Raw genomic sequence first — 14,203 nt, 5'->3', positions numbered from 1 at the left:
GTCCTGAAGATGGCAATGCCAAGGTCAAAACACGGGAAGAAGCAGTATGAAAAACATGATTATTTCATTTTTCCACAAGAAATACTGATTATATATATAAGGGCCTTGGTAAGTCCAGAGTAGAGGATTTAAAAAATTAATTAAACATCACTTCTATCCCCAGGAATTTAGTGTTTAACAAAGTACAAGCTACCAGTAATATAAGGAGTAGGATAATTGCCCAAAAAGGCCATTAGCAATTTAATGAGAGGATACATATGCAATTGTTGGATAAAAATGATAAAATCTGAGTTGAAATGACATATGAGGTAAATAGTGTCATATCTTCAGAGCCAATGATTTTTCTCTTATTAAAGAAACTAAGTTATACTTGGGTGTACTTCCCAGACACAAAAATGCATTTAGTGCATCAATAAACTGAAATACGAAAAAAAAAAAAATCTGTAATATATGCTACCAGTAAAGTCATATTACAAGGTTCTAGATGATGCTTAGATGAATAATGAGATAAAAATAAAACTGAATATAAAATTAACTTATATAAGTTGTTCTTATAAAAAAAAATCACTAAAAGAGAGTTTTCACCAACGGATATCTTCTATAGAACTTTTCTCGAGGCTTTTGTGAGCGATCCAAATGGCAGCATTTCCTCTCCCGAGTTTACATAACCACAGCAGTCCGCCCCTTTTGCCAGCTGGGCCCGCGCTAGGACAAGGCACCAGTGGCCTATGGGATGCCCCTGCGCTGGGGCAGGGCCACGCACTTGCCTGCAGGACGTTGCACTGCTGGATGGCCACGTGCTGCAGCCGGCTGGCCTCCTCCTGCAGCTGGAGCGCCGCGCGGCACAGCGGCAGGCTGGCCACGACGTCCTCGGGGATCCGGAGCGCGCTCTGGCTGCTCTGCACGGCGCGGACCTTGGGTTTCAGCGACTCCACCTCGCACAGCAGGTGCTGGAAGTGCGAGGACATCGGTCAGCGTTTTATACGGAAGCGCTCCTTTCACGAGCAAGAGACACTTAAACTAGAGCGAGGTCCCAGACCATACACATCTTCCAAGAAACGTTACAAAAAAGCATGTCTACGCCGTTGAAACTATAACTGAGTGTAGACATCATTTTTCCTAACTTGCCTCTTTTAAAGATCTAGCAGCAGGTCCCCTGAGTCATTTTTGCTTACCTGCCGGTGAGAGAGTTGCTCCTTGAGACTAAGACGCCCAACTTCTGGAGAAGTCAGGGTTGTCTGGGCTTGCTCCAAAGCCACTTGTAAGTTTTTTAGCTCTGTTTCAAATTTTTTCATATCCTGCAGAGGAAAACAATATGAATGTCAATATTTAAGCACCTGAAGTCCACACTCACAGGTGAAGGATAACAAGACAGTCTAGAAGGCACATCGGAGATGAGCACTAGATCTCCACTATAAAGCCACCGTTGTTCTTCTAATGACGGGCTTTTGAACTTAAACTTACTACTATTATTACTATTATTTTTTATTTTTACCTTGGCAACATCTTGGAGATTCTGCAAACGCATCTTGATCACCTGCCGCAATTCCTCAGTCTTCCGTCCCAGTTCTGCCACTTGGTGACACATGTTTTCTATATAGTACACACTAGAAAGGCACTGTAACTTCTCAGTCATTGCTTCCAGATCGCTGTGAATTTCTTCAGATTCTTCTAGCATGGTCTACAGTGAATTATTAATATTCATGACATTGACAGGTAGGCAGAGAAGTACAGGTACTTAACATGGTGTGATGCAGAGACCATCAGACTAGGAAGGGAGTCACATCCCACGTGCACTGCGTAGGTAGGTTCTGTGTGCCCTCTCGTGGTTGAACCTTCACACCCCTGTGCCCACTCCCCATCTCCTGTTACCCCCATTTCACAGAAAAAGACATCAAAGTTATAAAGTGGTGGACCATAAGGCTCAGGTTCTGCCCACCACCCAGGTTGATCCCTGCTGAGCGTCCGGATATGCTATTCCAGCTGGGGCAATGCTCCGCACATCCGGTAGCTTCCCCAGTCGCTGGGCCTCCAACCTTTGCTCATACATATTTAAACTAGAGAGATGCAGTTCAGCTCTCATATTTAATACCTAAGATCTAAGTGTAGCTCACTCTAAGAAATGAAAATAAGACAAGAGCATTGCAAACAAACAAAACAGCTTTTATCACTTGCTGGAAGTGAGAGAAGGGCGTAGACACAACTTAGGATACCAAAAGGAATAAAACACCCCCTCGTCACTGAGCATAGCACCAGCTGCTGGGACTGATGCGAACAGAAATGGGTTGATAACCGTGTACTGTGCACTGCCTGAGGAGCGTGAAAAGAAGAAAGGGTTGGGGAAGACAGAGATGAGATGAAGTTTCAGCAAGACTGGAGAAGGCTTCCCGGAAGAGTCACAGCTGAGCTGAGCCAGAAGGAAGCTTACGTTTTGACGGATGGGGGAGAAGAAGAAAGGTATTTTATGCTGACGGAGCAGCACAAGCAAAGGCACAGGGGTGAGTGCACACATAACGGGCAGGTGAGTGATGTAGAACGAGGACAAACAGGAGGTAGGACATTATTCTTTAAAAATATATTTTTTAATTTTTAAAAAATAGAACACCTTTTTTTCCTCACAATAAACATTCTATGTAAATAAAATATTCCATAATCGCATCCTGGGGCGAAAACTAAGTAAGCTATACCTGCTGTTATGTGTGGGTATATTTTTAGGTAACTGAAATCATAATGTACCTACAATTGTCCATCTTTCTTTTTCCCCTGACATTGGAAACACGCATTTTCCCTCTGTGCACTGTGTTTGGAGAAGCCCAGGCAGCTGTAAGGACTCCCTGAAACTGTGTGCAAGCTGAGCGCTCTCCTGAGCGTCGGTGTGAGGTAACCACCAACACCTGATCTGCCCACCTGCTCTCCACCCGCCCAACTGCCCCCCAACAAAATTCCTGGGAATCATTGCTGGCCCCTCCCTTTCTGCCACCCCCATCCACAGTCTCCAAGTCCAGAATTCCGGCTCTGTGATAACCCTTGCTTTTGTCTTCTCTCGGCCTCCAACGAAAGGCCTTGTCATTTGCTTCTGGACTACTACCCCTCCCTTTTATGGTGTCTTCCCTTCATTAATCTGTTTTCCACAGCCATCCTTCTTAAAATACAAGTCTGTGCTTGTCGTTTGCCTACAGAATATCTGTCACAGGCTTCAGAGTGAGTTTAGGATAAAGTCCAAGTGCTTAACAGGCTTTCACGATTCGTCTCTTCTTGGCTCTCTATTCTGACCTCTGATACTTCTCTCCTCCAGCCCTCCTCCCTGGACGGCACCTTCCAGTGCCTCCAACAGAGCACCTCTCACTCCTCCCACTACAGAGTGGCATGGCAGTCTTCCAGGACTCAGCCCAGAATCTCCTTGTCCTGAGAAGGCTTCCTTAGCCTTCTTCTCAAACGCGCTGGGCCGTCTGGGTGGAGCACCCTCCTTGGGTTCCTTCAGCGCCTTGGTCCCTGCATGCCTGCATTGGTCGCACTGTGTCTAATTGTCTGGGTCTCTCTCTCTATCTCCATCCTCCCATTAATTACCAACTGCCTGGGGGCAGGGACAAAAAATATCATTTGTATTCCAAATGCCTACCAAAATTCCTAGCTTTGGAAAATACTTAACAAATGTTTGTGGAACAGATAAACGAGTACAGGAATTATTTTAAAAGAAAAGCCCTCAAGGCTGCTTTGAAGATTGCATTCTATTCCATTATATCCAAAAATGCACTCAGAAAAATGAGTTGACAGTTAAATTTCCTTTAAAATTCCATTCTAGTCATTAATACTACATAAAATATTTTCTGCATTTGGATCACAGAGTGGGAACATTTTGATGATCATGATCCATTTTGCCAAATGATTCTCAGAGAGATTTCACCATGTTCCTAGGAGTGTTTGAGAGCATTTAACTTCCTTTAATATGAACTTTAAAGAGTAGTGTTCACTTGATAGTTAAAATATTCTCTCTTAAGTTTGCATTTCTAGATTTCTAATGATGCTGAATATTTTCTTCACTGTTTACAACTAGTTCTAACTTAAGTCTTGTCTGTTGATATGTAAGCATATCCTTAAGTAGAAGGTTGGAGTTGTAGAAAGATTTCTTGAGAAGGGTGTGTGAGATTGATTAGAGAGGAAAGATTGTGGTACAGGGAAACCAATTAGAGGCCTGTTAAAGAATGACAAGGAGAAAATGAGGCTTTGATCTAGGACTTTGTCAACTGGAATGAAAAAGGGGATGGATTTAAAAGACCAGAATAAAAGACAGAGAAAATCTAAAGTACTTGAGAATATCCATGTAACTTAAAAAGCATTCTGTATTTTATTGCAAGATAACTGGGCTATTAGATACCTATACCTAATTCAAGCCTAAGTTATAAAAGGATGAAATAATTCCCTGGATGACATGACCCAGAGAAAACATCAGAGGAAATGAAGTCATGTGGCCACCTTGAGATGTGGACTCATGGCTGGTTCCCAGCTGCTCCCTCCTTCCTGTGGAAGGGCAGGCGACTGAGGCCAGGCAGAGGGCTGAGAAGGAGGAGGCGTGAGAGTTCAACACCCATGTGCCAGATAATGTGCTTACTGTCTGTCTGCACAGGAGTTACACCATCTGGTCCTCGTGGTAATTCTGCAATATAAATCAGTTACATCTCCATCTTATTGATGAGAAGACCGGTTTCAGCGAGGGAAAGGAGTTTCCTTTGAATCGCACTCCCCTACATGGCAGAGCTTGGTTTCCCATCAGTCTGACGCTAGCTCACATAATATTTTTATACATCACTTTATCTCTTCAGTGGGAAGAATTTTCCACCATATCCCTGTATATAACTGTTTCAAAGAAGCTGCAAAAAAGGGACTATTTTTGGTCTTGGGAAAGGAAAGTCAAGGGGAGATAGAGGATATGCATTTCTTTGTATAGTTTTACAAAATTTCATGCATAGCTACTTTCTTGCAAACCACTGGACAAGCCATAGGGCTACTTGAGCTTCCTTTTTTTTTTTATTGGGCACCTACAATAATTTAACATCATGGCCCTCTAAGTTCTCTGTCTGTCTAGCCAGTTAAATTAAGTGGCTCTCTTACTCTTTGAAAACCATTTTTCCCAAAGTTACCTGATGGGCAATATATTGTTCCCGAAGTTGCCTTGCAGAATTCCACACAATCTTTCCATGGACCAAGACTTTAGCTTTGTCAATCCACTTCAAAATTAATTCAAGCATTTCATTGTATTCTTCTAAATGTGATGTTGCCTAAAAAATCAATGAACATTTAGATAACAAATGTAACCTCTGCTTTTTGAGCTAGAAATCAATCTTCTGTTTCTCTTTGGATACAACGGTCCTGGGGGTTGATCATTATATAATATCTGAGATATTTAAAGTGTCAATGTAAGAAATGTTCAAATCTGCAGAGAATTTTTACTAGTTTATTTGAGCCCAACTGATGACATATGCCAAGGAGGAAGATCTCAACTGTTGCAGAGAATAACAGTTTTGCATCTTCTTTTAAAAATTAAGGAGGGGACCTAAGGATGACTGGAGAAAGCAAGGTGGGGATTGGATTACAGCATAGTTAACAAGATTAACAAGATTATATGCTCTCTTGAGGGCGGTTATGCTTATTTCAAAGGCGTGTTACCCTAGATGCACAAGAACAACAAACAGGGCTGGTTTACAACCTTTCACTAAAGAAGTTATAGGTCTGGGCTGTGACTACCTACCATGACCTGCACAGTTAGGAATTCGTGATCAGCACCCTTGAGGTAACTTTTAAAAGAACCCCCCTTTTTAATCTACAAAAAGTATGTCCTTGTTGAAAATATTTCAGGAGCTTCCCAGTGACTTTAGGATAAAGTCCAAGTTCTTAATATGCTTGAATAATCTTTCTTAAAAAAAAAAACTCTATTCTCATCTTTTATTCATCTACCTAGCTCCCCTGTATGCCTCCCTCTTCCCAGACTCCACCCTCACTGAGTAAGGAGGTGACAGGTGGGGATTATGACATGCTGGGTTTCAATATTGTAATTTGTTGGTTGCCAAATCCTGGTTAACTTATCTCTGGTTAGACTCAATTAGCAAAAGTCCAGTCTATACTGAACAATCATGATGGATGTGTAACCTGAACGTATTAAGTAAATAATAGCTATTATATAATATCTATAAATCAACACACTTATGTTACTTTAAGACACTTGAATTCACACAAACTGCTTTGTAAAACATGTGAATGAATGAGTAGTCATTTTACAAAATACTTCCCTGGTTTACAAAATCTTCACATCAAAATTACATTTACATGACCGCCTTTGTCAATGAATTTATAATACGGTTTGATATAAAATAAAGGCAGGTTTATGTCTAATTCTTAAAAATACAAGTGTGGTATGAAATAAGCTACTCTTAAATTACTCTCATCATTGTCAGTATCACCTTTTTATTTATTTTTGAAAGAGGAAAACGGAACATAGAATTTCTGCCCTGGGGAATTTTGAACACTGGCCAGAACACATACCTGACTGAGCTTGGAGAGCCGATTCTCCGCCTGCCTTACGGTCTGCTGGTGAAGTTCAGTCATTTTTCCTATCTTCTTGGCCAGGGGCTTACCCAGCTGGCCATTCTGCTCCGAGAACTTCTGCACGGCTTCATCCAGCTCCATTAACTTTAAATTACAGGCATCTAATTTCTCTCCCAGCACCTAGATGGTTGTCAAAATGAAAGAACATGAGACTACAGGAAATGAATTTCTCCAGATTTTGCAAGATCAGAAGGATGGTATTTTACATGTTTTCATAGAAGTCAAATGCGATAAAGAATAATCCTACCTACCATGATCAGGTCATTTCTATTTCTTCAGTTGGAAAGGCAGCGCAGGAGGTTTTGCAAAGCTGCTGTTTACTTCCTATGAGGCTGAGAGACCTAACATTTTCCTTCCGCCCCACCCAAAAGGATTAGTCACTCAACTCACCAGCAGAGTGAGAACAGATTTAGCTCCTGAGAACATCCTTTATTTTGAAATGCACATTCTTGTATTCCTAACTCATCACTTAGTTCCCTGACATTATCCCTGCTTACCCACACATGCACGGACGTATATTGGGGATTGGATTTATTCAGTAGTCCCCATGTGTCCCCACTTCTCTTTCCTTACCTTTTGCTCAGCTGTAGCTTGAACTAAATTATCTGTCTTTGCTCTCAGCGTCGTTAGAATAGTTGTGAGATCTTTGGTTATCTTCTGAATTTGCCGGCTGAATTCCTGGCTCATGGCCTTGCTCTGTCCAACTTGCTTCACTTTGTCCTGGATCTACAGAATCAGTGAGAACACCAACACCAATTGTGGTTAAAATTGGGTAACAGATACGAAGAACCCCAACATAGAGGTGCTGAGGAGAGATTTCAGGTGGTCAGTGCTGCTTTGGTATTGATGAGCTTTGTCAAACCGGCCACATGCAATTATTGTGCAAACACTCACGGTTTTCCATGCAGCCTTACTCCCACGTCTTTATGCATTCACTGCACGTCTCTCTGCTGTTTCAGCAAAGGAACAAGCAATGCACGTACAGGGATGCGCTCATCAAATGTTTACAGACCATCCATAGATGGCGGTGCCGATAGCTGAGTTTGAATCTCCATTTATTAACATTGTGACCTTGAGCCCAAGGACTCTCCTAAGCCTTTTTCTTCATAATATGCAAAACCCCACCAGATAATTGGAACACACAGATTTGTTTCCAAGCACCTTTTCATAAGTAGCTGTTAATGATCTGGTAACTCCTTTTCTAGCTTTGCAATTACACCCTTACAGTATGACAAAAAAGCATTCAGCACATCCAATGGTAGGAAGGTGAAAAGGAGCAGTTAACATTTACATGTCTCTAATGGCTTTGCCTTGATTTGATAACAAACTTTCATAATTTTGTTTATAACAAGATGACCAAGCAAAGATGGTTAAAAAAAAAAAAATCTCTTTTTATATAAATGAAAGGCTAGAATATATCTGGCAGAGTGCCTGGTAGCCTCGGAGCACTAAATAAATATTTGTTGAACACATTATATATATCTTATTTTTTGTTGTTTCTTTAAGTCTTTTTTTAGGGGGGGTGAGGGGGAGATAAGGAAAAGCAGATAAGTTAATTTTTTAAAAGTTTTATTTATTTTCAGAGAAAGGCAAAAAGAGGAAGAAAGAGAGGGAGAGAGACATCAACTGGTCGCCTCTCACACACTCTCAGCTGGGGACCTGGCCCACAACCCAGGCATGTGCTCTGATAGGGAATCAAACCAGCACCTGTATGGTTCACAGGCCAGCGCTCAATCTACTGAGCCACACCACCCAGGGCAAGTTATGTTTATTTATATGACATTATTGTTCATATCTGTGATCATCTGATGTGTTTTCTTTTTTTGCTTATGAATAAGACCTCTAATTTAGTATTATTGTTTTATGATGTTTTTTTACATCCCTGTTTCCATGAAGATATGACTGTGGAAATCGAGAACTCTCGTACAAGAGTATTAAGCCTATAAAAGGATGTAAAGTCACTCTTTCTTGGTCACGGGTTTACCTGGTCATGGATAGTTCCGAGGTCCAATGCCACTTCAGCTAACTGAAGAGAGAGTTCAGAAGGTAATATAGCAGAGAGACCCAGATACTTATTCTTCTGCTCCTCAGCCACTTTCTCAATGTTCTGTCGATGAGTGGTGGCTTCCTTTAGGAGAATCTGAAGAAAAGATCAAAACAAGAAATTTCTGGGAGCCTAATGAAATTTTCATGGGTACAGAGCAAGACTATAGAGTGTCCATCAATACATGATTAAGTGTGAAATTAGAGAAACACCTTGAGGAAAACCAAACTTCTCTTTAGCCTCTGAATAAGAAACATGTCCATTTTATATAGAACAAACAACAATTCCATGAAATAATACTAAAAGCCTTTTATGTAACACATTTCTGAAAATTTTAAATTCATTCAATATTTCATTGATTGTAAGTAAATGTACCTGATTAAAATCAGGGTGATTTTTTTTTTAAAGGGTGGGCATAGGGAATGAGGAGAGTTTTGTACCTGAAGTTCTTCAAGTTGAGCATCTATTTCTATTGTTGGATTCCCCAAATATTCCTTTGTTTCCTGAACCCAAGATTTCACAGAATTGATTTGAGTCTCCACCATTTCTCGGTCCTTCAGCTCCTGCTTCACCACCTTCCCATGATTCCTGACTGTCTCCTGCATGCTTCAGAAACATTAGAGGAAGAAAGGAGACGTGAACTGGAAATGAAAGGAACCCCCTAATACAGAGCATCATATTATCAAAAAAATTAGACATTTTTTAAAAAGTGAAATCGCCTATCTTTTTTGCAAGGAAATACACTTCTTCCACACTGTCAGATAATTGTAAGTAAGACTTAAGTTTAGTTCAGTGGTTCTCAACCTTCCTAATGCCGCGACCCTTAAATACAGTTTCTCATGTTGTGATGACTCCCAACCATTACTAAAGCACAGTGATTAATCATGAAAACAATACGTAATTATATATATGTTTTCTGATGGTCTTAGGCGACCCCTGTGAAAGGGTCATTTGACCCCCAAAGGGGTGGTGACCCACAGGTTGAGAACTGCTGGTTTAGTTCAAGTATAGCAGAAGAATATACATCACACAAATGAACGATTTATCCCCGGAAAACGGAGAGTTGACACATTCCCATGCCAGTACATCGTAATTAATTTTCCTATGTAGAGTAAACTGGGCATCGCTTGTTTATTTCCTCTCTGAGACTCTCCTCATGTGGCGCAGGGCCATCAGCCTTTAGAAGTAACGTGCAAAGTGTTACCGGAATATTTGTGGCTGTTAGAGACCAGTCTCGGAAGGAAGTCACGCTTTGGAAGTTTTACCGTTAATAATGTTCAACACCCAAACTATAAGTCTTTCCTTGAGTGGACATACATTTGGTTACAAAGTTTAAATAGATGGAGTTCAGTTATCCGGAACTCATCTATAACTAGAGAGGCAGATATAGGCTACACATGAATAGTATTAGTTAATATAGCAGTTAAATTATCTGCTGACATTTCTTCTTCTCTGGCCCAATGCGTGAACCAGGCGGGTTGGATATCATTGCGTTTAACTTCCTCTATCTTCTAAGTTCTAAATGGCTTATTTACCTGGACTTTGGTATCATCCTTGCTCCAGTCTCTCTGTTACCCGATTTAACTAATGAATCATTGAGCTTGTTCAAAACTAGGTTCTAAGTAGCTCTCAATTGTTGAGCTTTCAATCTGTGTCTCTCATGAATTGCTGTGTCGCCTAACAGGTCCCTGAAAGTGACATGTTTACTTCCAAGGTTTCTTCCATGCTTTTCCTGTTTGCAAAACTCTCCTCCCCTCACTGCCTCGGCCGGCCTGCTCTGTCTTCAGCTGAAACACCCTTCTGCAGGGGAAGCCCTCTTTGGCTGCCCTCCTAGGGTAGCTGCCTCTGCTTTGGGTTCCTGTCCCACCCTTTCAGGCTTTACCCAGACAGCTTTGGTAGTTGCCCATCTCTGCTGCATGACAGTCAACAGCATGAAGGTACACACTGACTCTCTTCATCCCTGTATTTCTAAATACTACTGGATATGTGTCTGTCCAATAAATAATGAAAGAGCAAAGAAAAATGAAAAGCAGAAAGCAGGGATGACAGAAACAGATCCCTCCGTTGCAAGGTGGCACGATGGAGCACCCGCAGACTGTAAAGCACACTTATCCCTTTGGGTCCTGGCCAAGGTCAGCAACAGAGCATGAGGGGTAGATAATTACTTCAGGCACTGATCTTGCATGGTTGTGATTTCCTGCGTGGTGGGGGGCTCTTCCGCAGGGGACGGGGCGGCCCCATCCGGGAGCAAGCTCAGCGCTTGCTGCCTTAGCATGCCCAAGGCTGACTGCTGCTGCTCCAGCTCCAGGCTGAATGTGTCGTGGTGTTCCAGAAGAGTTAAGAGCTCCGCTTTGGAGGCCTTCTCTGCTGCACTTCCTGGTAATTTATCTTGCAGCTGATTAAATCATTTCAGTGGCTTTTTTAACCTGATGAAAAATGTATATAATATAAAGCTCAAAAATAAACTGAAAAAGAAAAGGGGGGCAATTTCAAGAAATACCACATCTGACACTAATGCATCAACGTTTGTTAAAGATGATGGTGTAAACCTGAAATTTCAGGAAGTAACAGCTGAACAAGCTCCTTAACATCAAAAGAAAGGCCATCTTTACAATTCTGGGCTTAAAGCTTTAAGCTCATAATAATATCAGGACAAGCAGAGACAGCATAACATAGAAAAGAACTTTTTAAAACTAAAAGACAAATGTTAAGTTACCACAAATGTGTTTCTTTGATTTATAAAGAAAGATGTGGCGTAAAGCACTGAATACCGCTTAAAAGACGAAAGAAATTAATATAACACTTGGGAAATGAGATAAATTCCTGCTCATTTCCATGGCTAAGAAAAAGTATTTGGTAATTTTTCAGGGCCAAGAAATAAAGTTTCATTAAGAATCTAGTAAATGGAGGAAAGTGTTCTTTCAAAATCTAATTTCTTGGTTTTCTTATTAATATAATTAGATCCTGACTTGGAACTAAACTGCACATTGCATATTCTATGTTGCTTCATAATTTGGTTTTCATGTCATTAAAATAGAGATTTGAGAAAAGCGTTTTATTTTCCTAAAGCCAATTTCAAAAAAAAGAGCAAAATACACGACCACCAGGGAGAAAACAATAATTCGAGCCCATCAATAAAGGAAATTACCTTATTGTAAAATTCTTCCACTCATCCACGGCATCTTCCAGAACCTTCTCCTGGTCCTGGGCCACGGCGCGGAGCCGCGCCCAGCGCTGCCAGACCGTCGTCATGGACCTGCCTATGGTGGCTTTGCTTGAGTCATTCCCAGTGGTTTCCAGGTGTGAAGCTTTACCACCCAGGACCCCAATTTTCTCATGGAAAGAGTTAACCACTGCCACTAAAGCCTGAGGTGGGGGCGGAGAAGAGGTGTGGGGGGAAGAGATTTCTTTTCAAAAGTTCTGTGGATTTGGATAAAGCCCAAAGTTACCTGCAAAAGGAATTGTTGCAACATACATTGCCTCCTCCAATCCCCCCCTTTAACTTACTTTTACATTGAATTCTTTTTTTTAATAATTTATTTATTTGTTTGTTTATTTATTTTATTTTTAGAGAGAGGGGAAAGGAGAAAGAGAGGGAGAGAAACATCACTGTGTGGTTGCCTCTCACTCGTGTCCCCAACTGGGGACCTGACGTGCAACCTAGTCATGTGCCCTGACTGGGAATCGAACCAGCGACACTTGGCTCGCAGGCCGATGCTCAATCCACTGAGCCACAGCAGCCAGGGCTTACATTGAATTCTTAATTGATTTAGGTTTGGATTGTTTTAAAGAGGTAAGGTAAATATTTATTTATTAAAAACAAAAGTTTGAGATGAAATTCTTCCATTTCAAAAAAACACAGCAAAAATGTAAGTCAACTGAATTTAGTATTTAAAGATGTTATATTCTACATTGTAGTGCTGTGATCAGCATTGTAATGCTGATGGACAAGTGAGGCTCCCATAATGTTCTAGATAGCCTTTTATTCTGAAACAGAATGTAGTGGTAATATTATTTCTTTGCCTTTGTTTCTCTTTCTTCTTATGACTGAAAAAAAATTACTAGTACTTTTCTCTTTATTACATAGAAAGCAATAAACACAGATGAGGAATCCATTGAATGGTTCAGTTAAGATTGTTTATTTGGCAAGTGTTTTCTGAGTGTCTGCTGCTTGTCAGAGACTGTACTAGACAGTGAAATGGCAACAAATCTTTGTCTTCATGGAGCTTAACATTAGCGGAAGAAACTTACACCACCCTTCCAAAAAATTATGTTAACTGATGTCACTTGGTGGTGAGTCCTGTGAAGAAAAATAAAGAGAATAAATGGTTATTTTATAGAGAAGTCTCTGAGAGTAGGTAATATTTGAGCAGAGACCTGAATGAAGTGAGCCCTGTTTTAAGATTGTGTATTTACTAAAATTAGGAAGAAAATTATGTGTAATCATTGTATGCTTCTCTATGTGCATTTGGCACAGGGTAGCAAAGAACACTTGGATTTATAATCATCTTGGCAGTTTTCATTTGGGAATGAAGCATCTTAGTACCAGTAAAAGAAGGTCTAGGAGGCAAATGCAGTGTTCTTTTCTGACAGGTGAAACCTATACATGACTTACTTCTTGTTCTAGGATGTACACTGGTAGTTCATGCAGTTCACTGTCATGTACAGGAGACAGAGCTGAGTGTAGCAACTAGTATGTTCCTTTCACTCTTTAAAAAGTACGAGATTGTTTCTATAATATCACTTACTAGCCACCATGTAAAAGAAAGGTATAGGCTTTTAATAGGAAGGCAAAGATGATTAGTAATAATACCACAGATTTTGGCTACCAGATTGTCTTAAAATATATCACTCAGTGTGACTTAATATTACTACTACTGGCAGAACAAATATAATGTCTCTTTAAAATTAGAAATTTGAACGCAGATAAAAGATTTAAATGGAAAACAGACAAATGTAGTAGGAGATAGTGGTTATGTCTGCGGGAGAAGCATGAGTGTGTGGCGCACTGGGCTTCATTGATGTTGGTAAATGATCCTCCTCAGGCAGCATGGGTAGGTATGTTGTGTTCTCTTTAAGTTCTTTACATATATATTACCCTACACATAATATTAACATACTCTTACATATATTATACTTTGCATATATATTAACATACTTCTTATACATGGAAAATACTCCTTATTTAATGATAAAATGTACCAAGAAAAAATCATGGGACAATTTTCCCCCAACTTATTTTCAAAATTCCCAAACCTACAAAAAAGTTGAAAGAAAATACAGGTAACTAATGCCCGTATACCCTTCATCTAGTCATCAGTTAACATTTTACCATATTTACTTTGTGTGTTCAGAGAAGGAAAACTCTGACTCCAAAAAACCTCCGCTGCCTTGCAGCATACCTCTTCAGGGGAAAGGCTAAGGGAGTAAACCCCGACAGAAAATCCGGAGCCGGAGTCCCTAAGGCGGTTTGACGTTGTAGTCAACACCGGCAACTCCTGCGGCGCACCTGAAGCCAAGCTGTATTGACTCCGTCTTTCCCTTGGACCCTTCAGCTGC

The 14,203-nt window shown here is 40.6% G+C and overlaps 2 protein-coding genes across 2 annotated transcripts in view; both read right to left on the bottom strand.

The window, feature by feature from the left end:
• The window catches only part of LOC150007931 (nesprin-1-like), a 36,872-nt gene extending 35,194 nt beyond the window's left edge, over positions 1-1,678 (bottom strand). The window contains exons 1-3 of the mRNA XM_090280846.1: positions 1,496-1,678; positions 1,176-1,298; positions 768-950 (exon numbers count right to left, since the gene is read on the bottom strand). Coding sequence (XP_090136972.1) covers positions 768-950; positions 1,176-1,298; positions 1,496-1,678 — 489 coding nt within the window. The remainder of the gene's footprint in view (positions 1-767; positions 951-1,175; positions 1,299-1,495) is intronic.
• A 3,427-nt stretch (positions 1,679-5,105) lies between these two features.
• LOC150007930 (nesprin-1-like) overlaps positions 5,106-14,203 on the bottom strand; it is a 32,862-nt gene continuing 23,764 nt past the window's right edge. The window contains 7 exon segments of the mRNA XM_090280845.1: positions 5,106-5,276; positions 6,538-6,720; positions 7,174-7,326; positions 8,585-8,740; positions 9,085-9,250; positions 10,810-11,070; positions 11,793-12,010. Coding sequence (XP_090136971.1) covers positions 5,106-5,276; positions 6,538-6,720; positions 7,174-7,326; positions 8,585-8,740; positions 9,085-9,250; positions 10,810-11,070; positions 11,793-12,010 — 1,308 coding nt within the window.

The sequence above is a fragment of the Furipterus horrens genome, unplaced genomic scaffold, assembly GCF_987537825.1.
Source record: "Furipterus horrens unplaced genomic scaffold, mFurHor1.1.pri manual_scaffold_6, whole genome shotgun sequence".
In the NCBI taxonomy this organism is placed as follows: Eukaryota; Metazoa; Chordata; class Mammalia; order Chiroptera; family Furipteridae; genus Furipterus; species Furipterus horrens.
The sequence above is the reverse complement of the archived record's forward strand: the minus strand, read 5'-3'. Positions and strand labels throughout refer to the sequence as shown.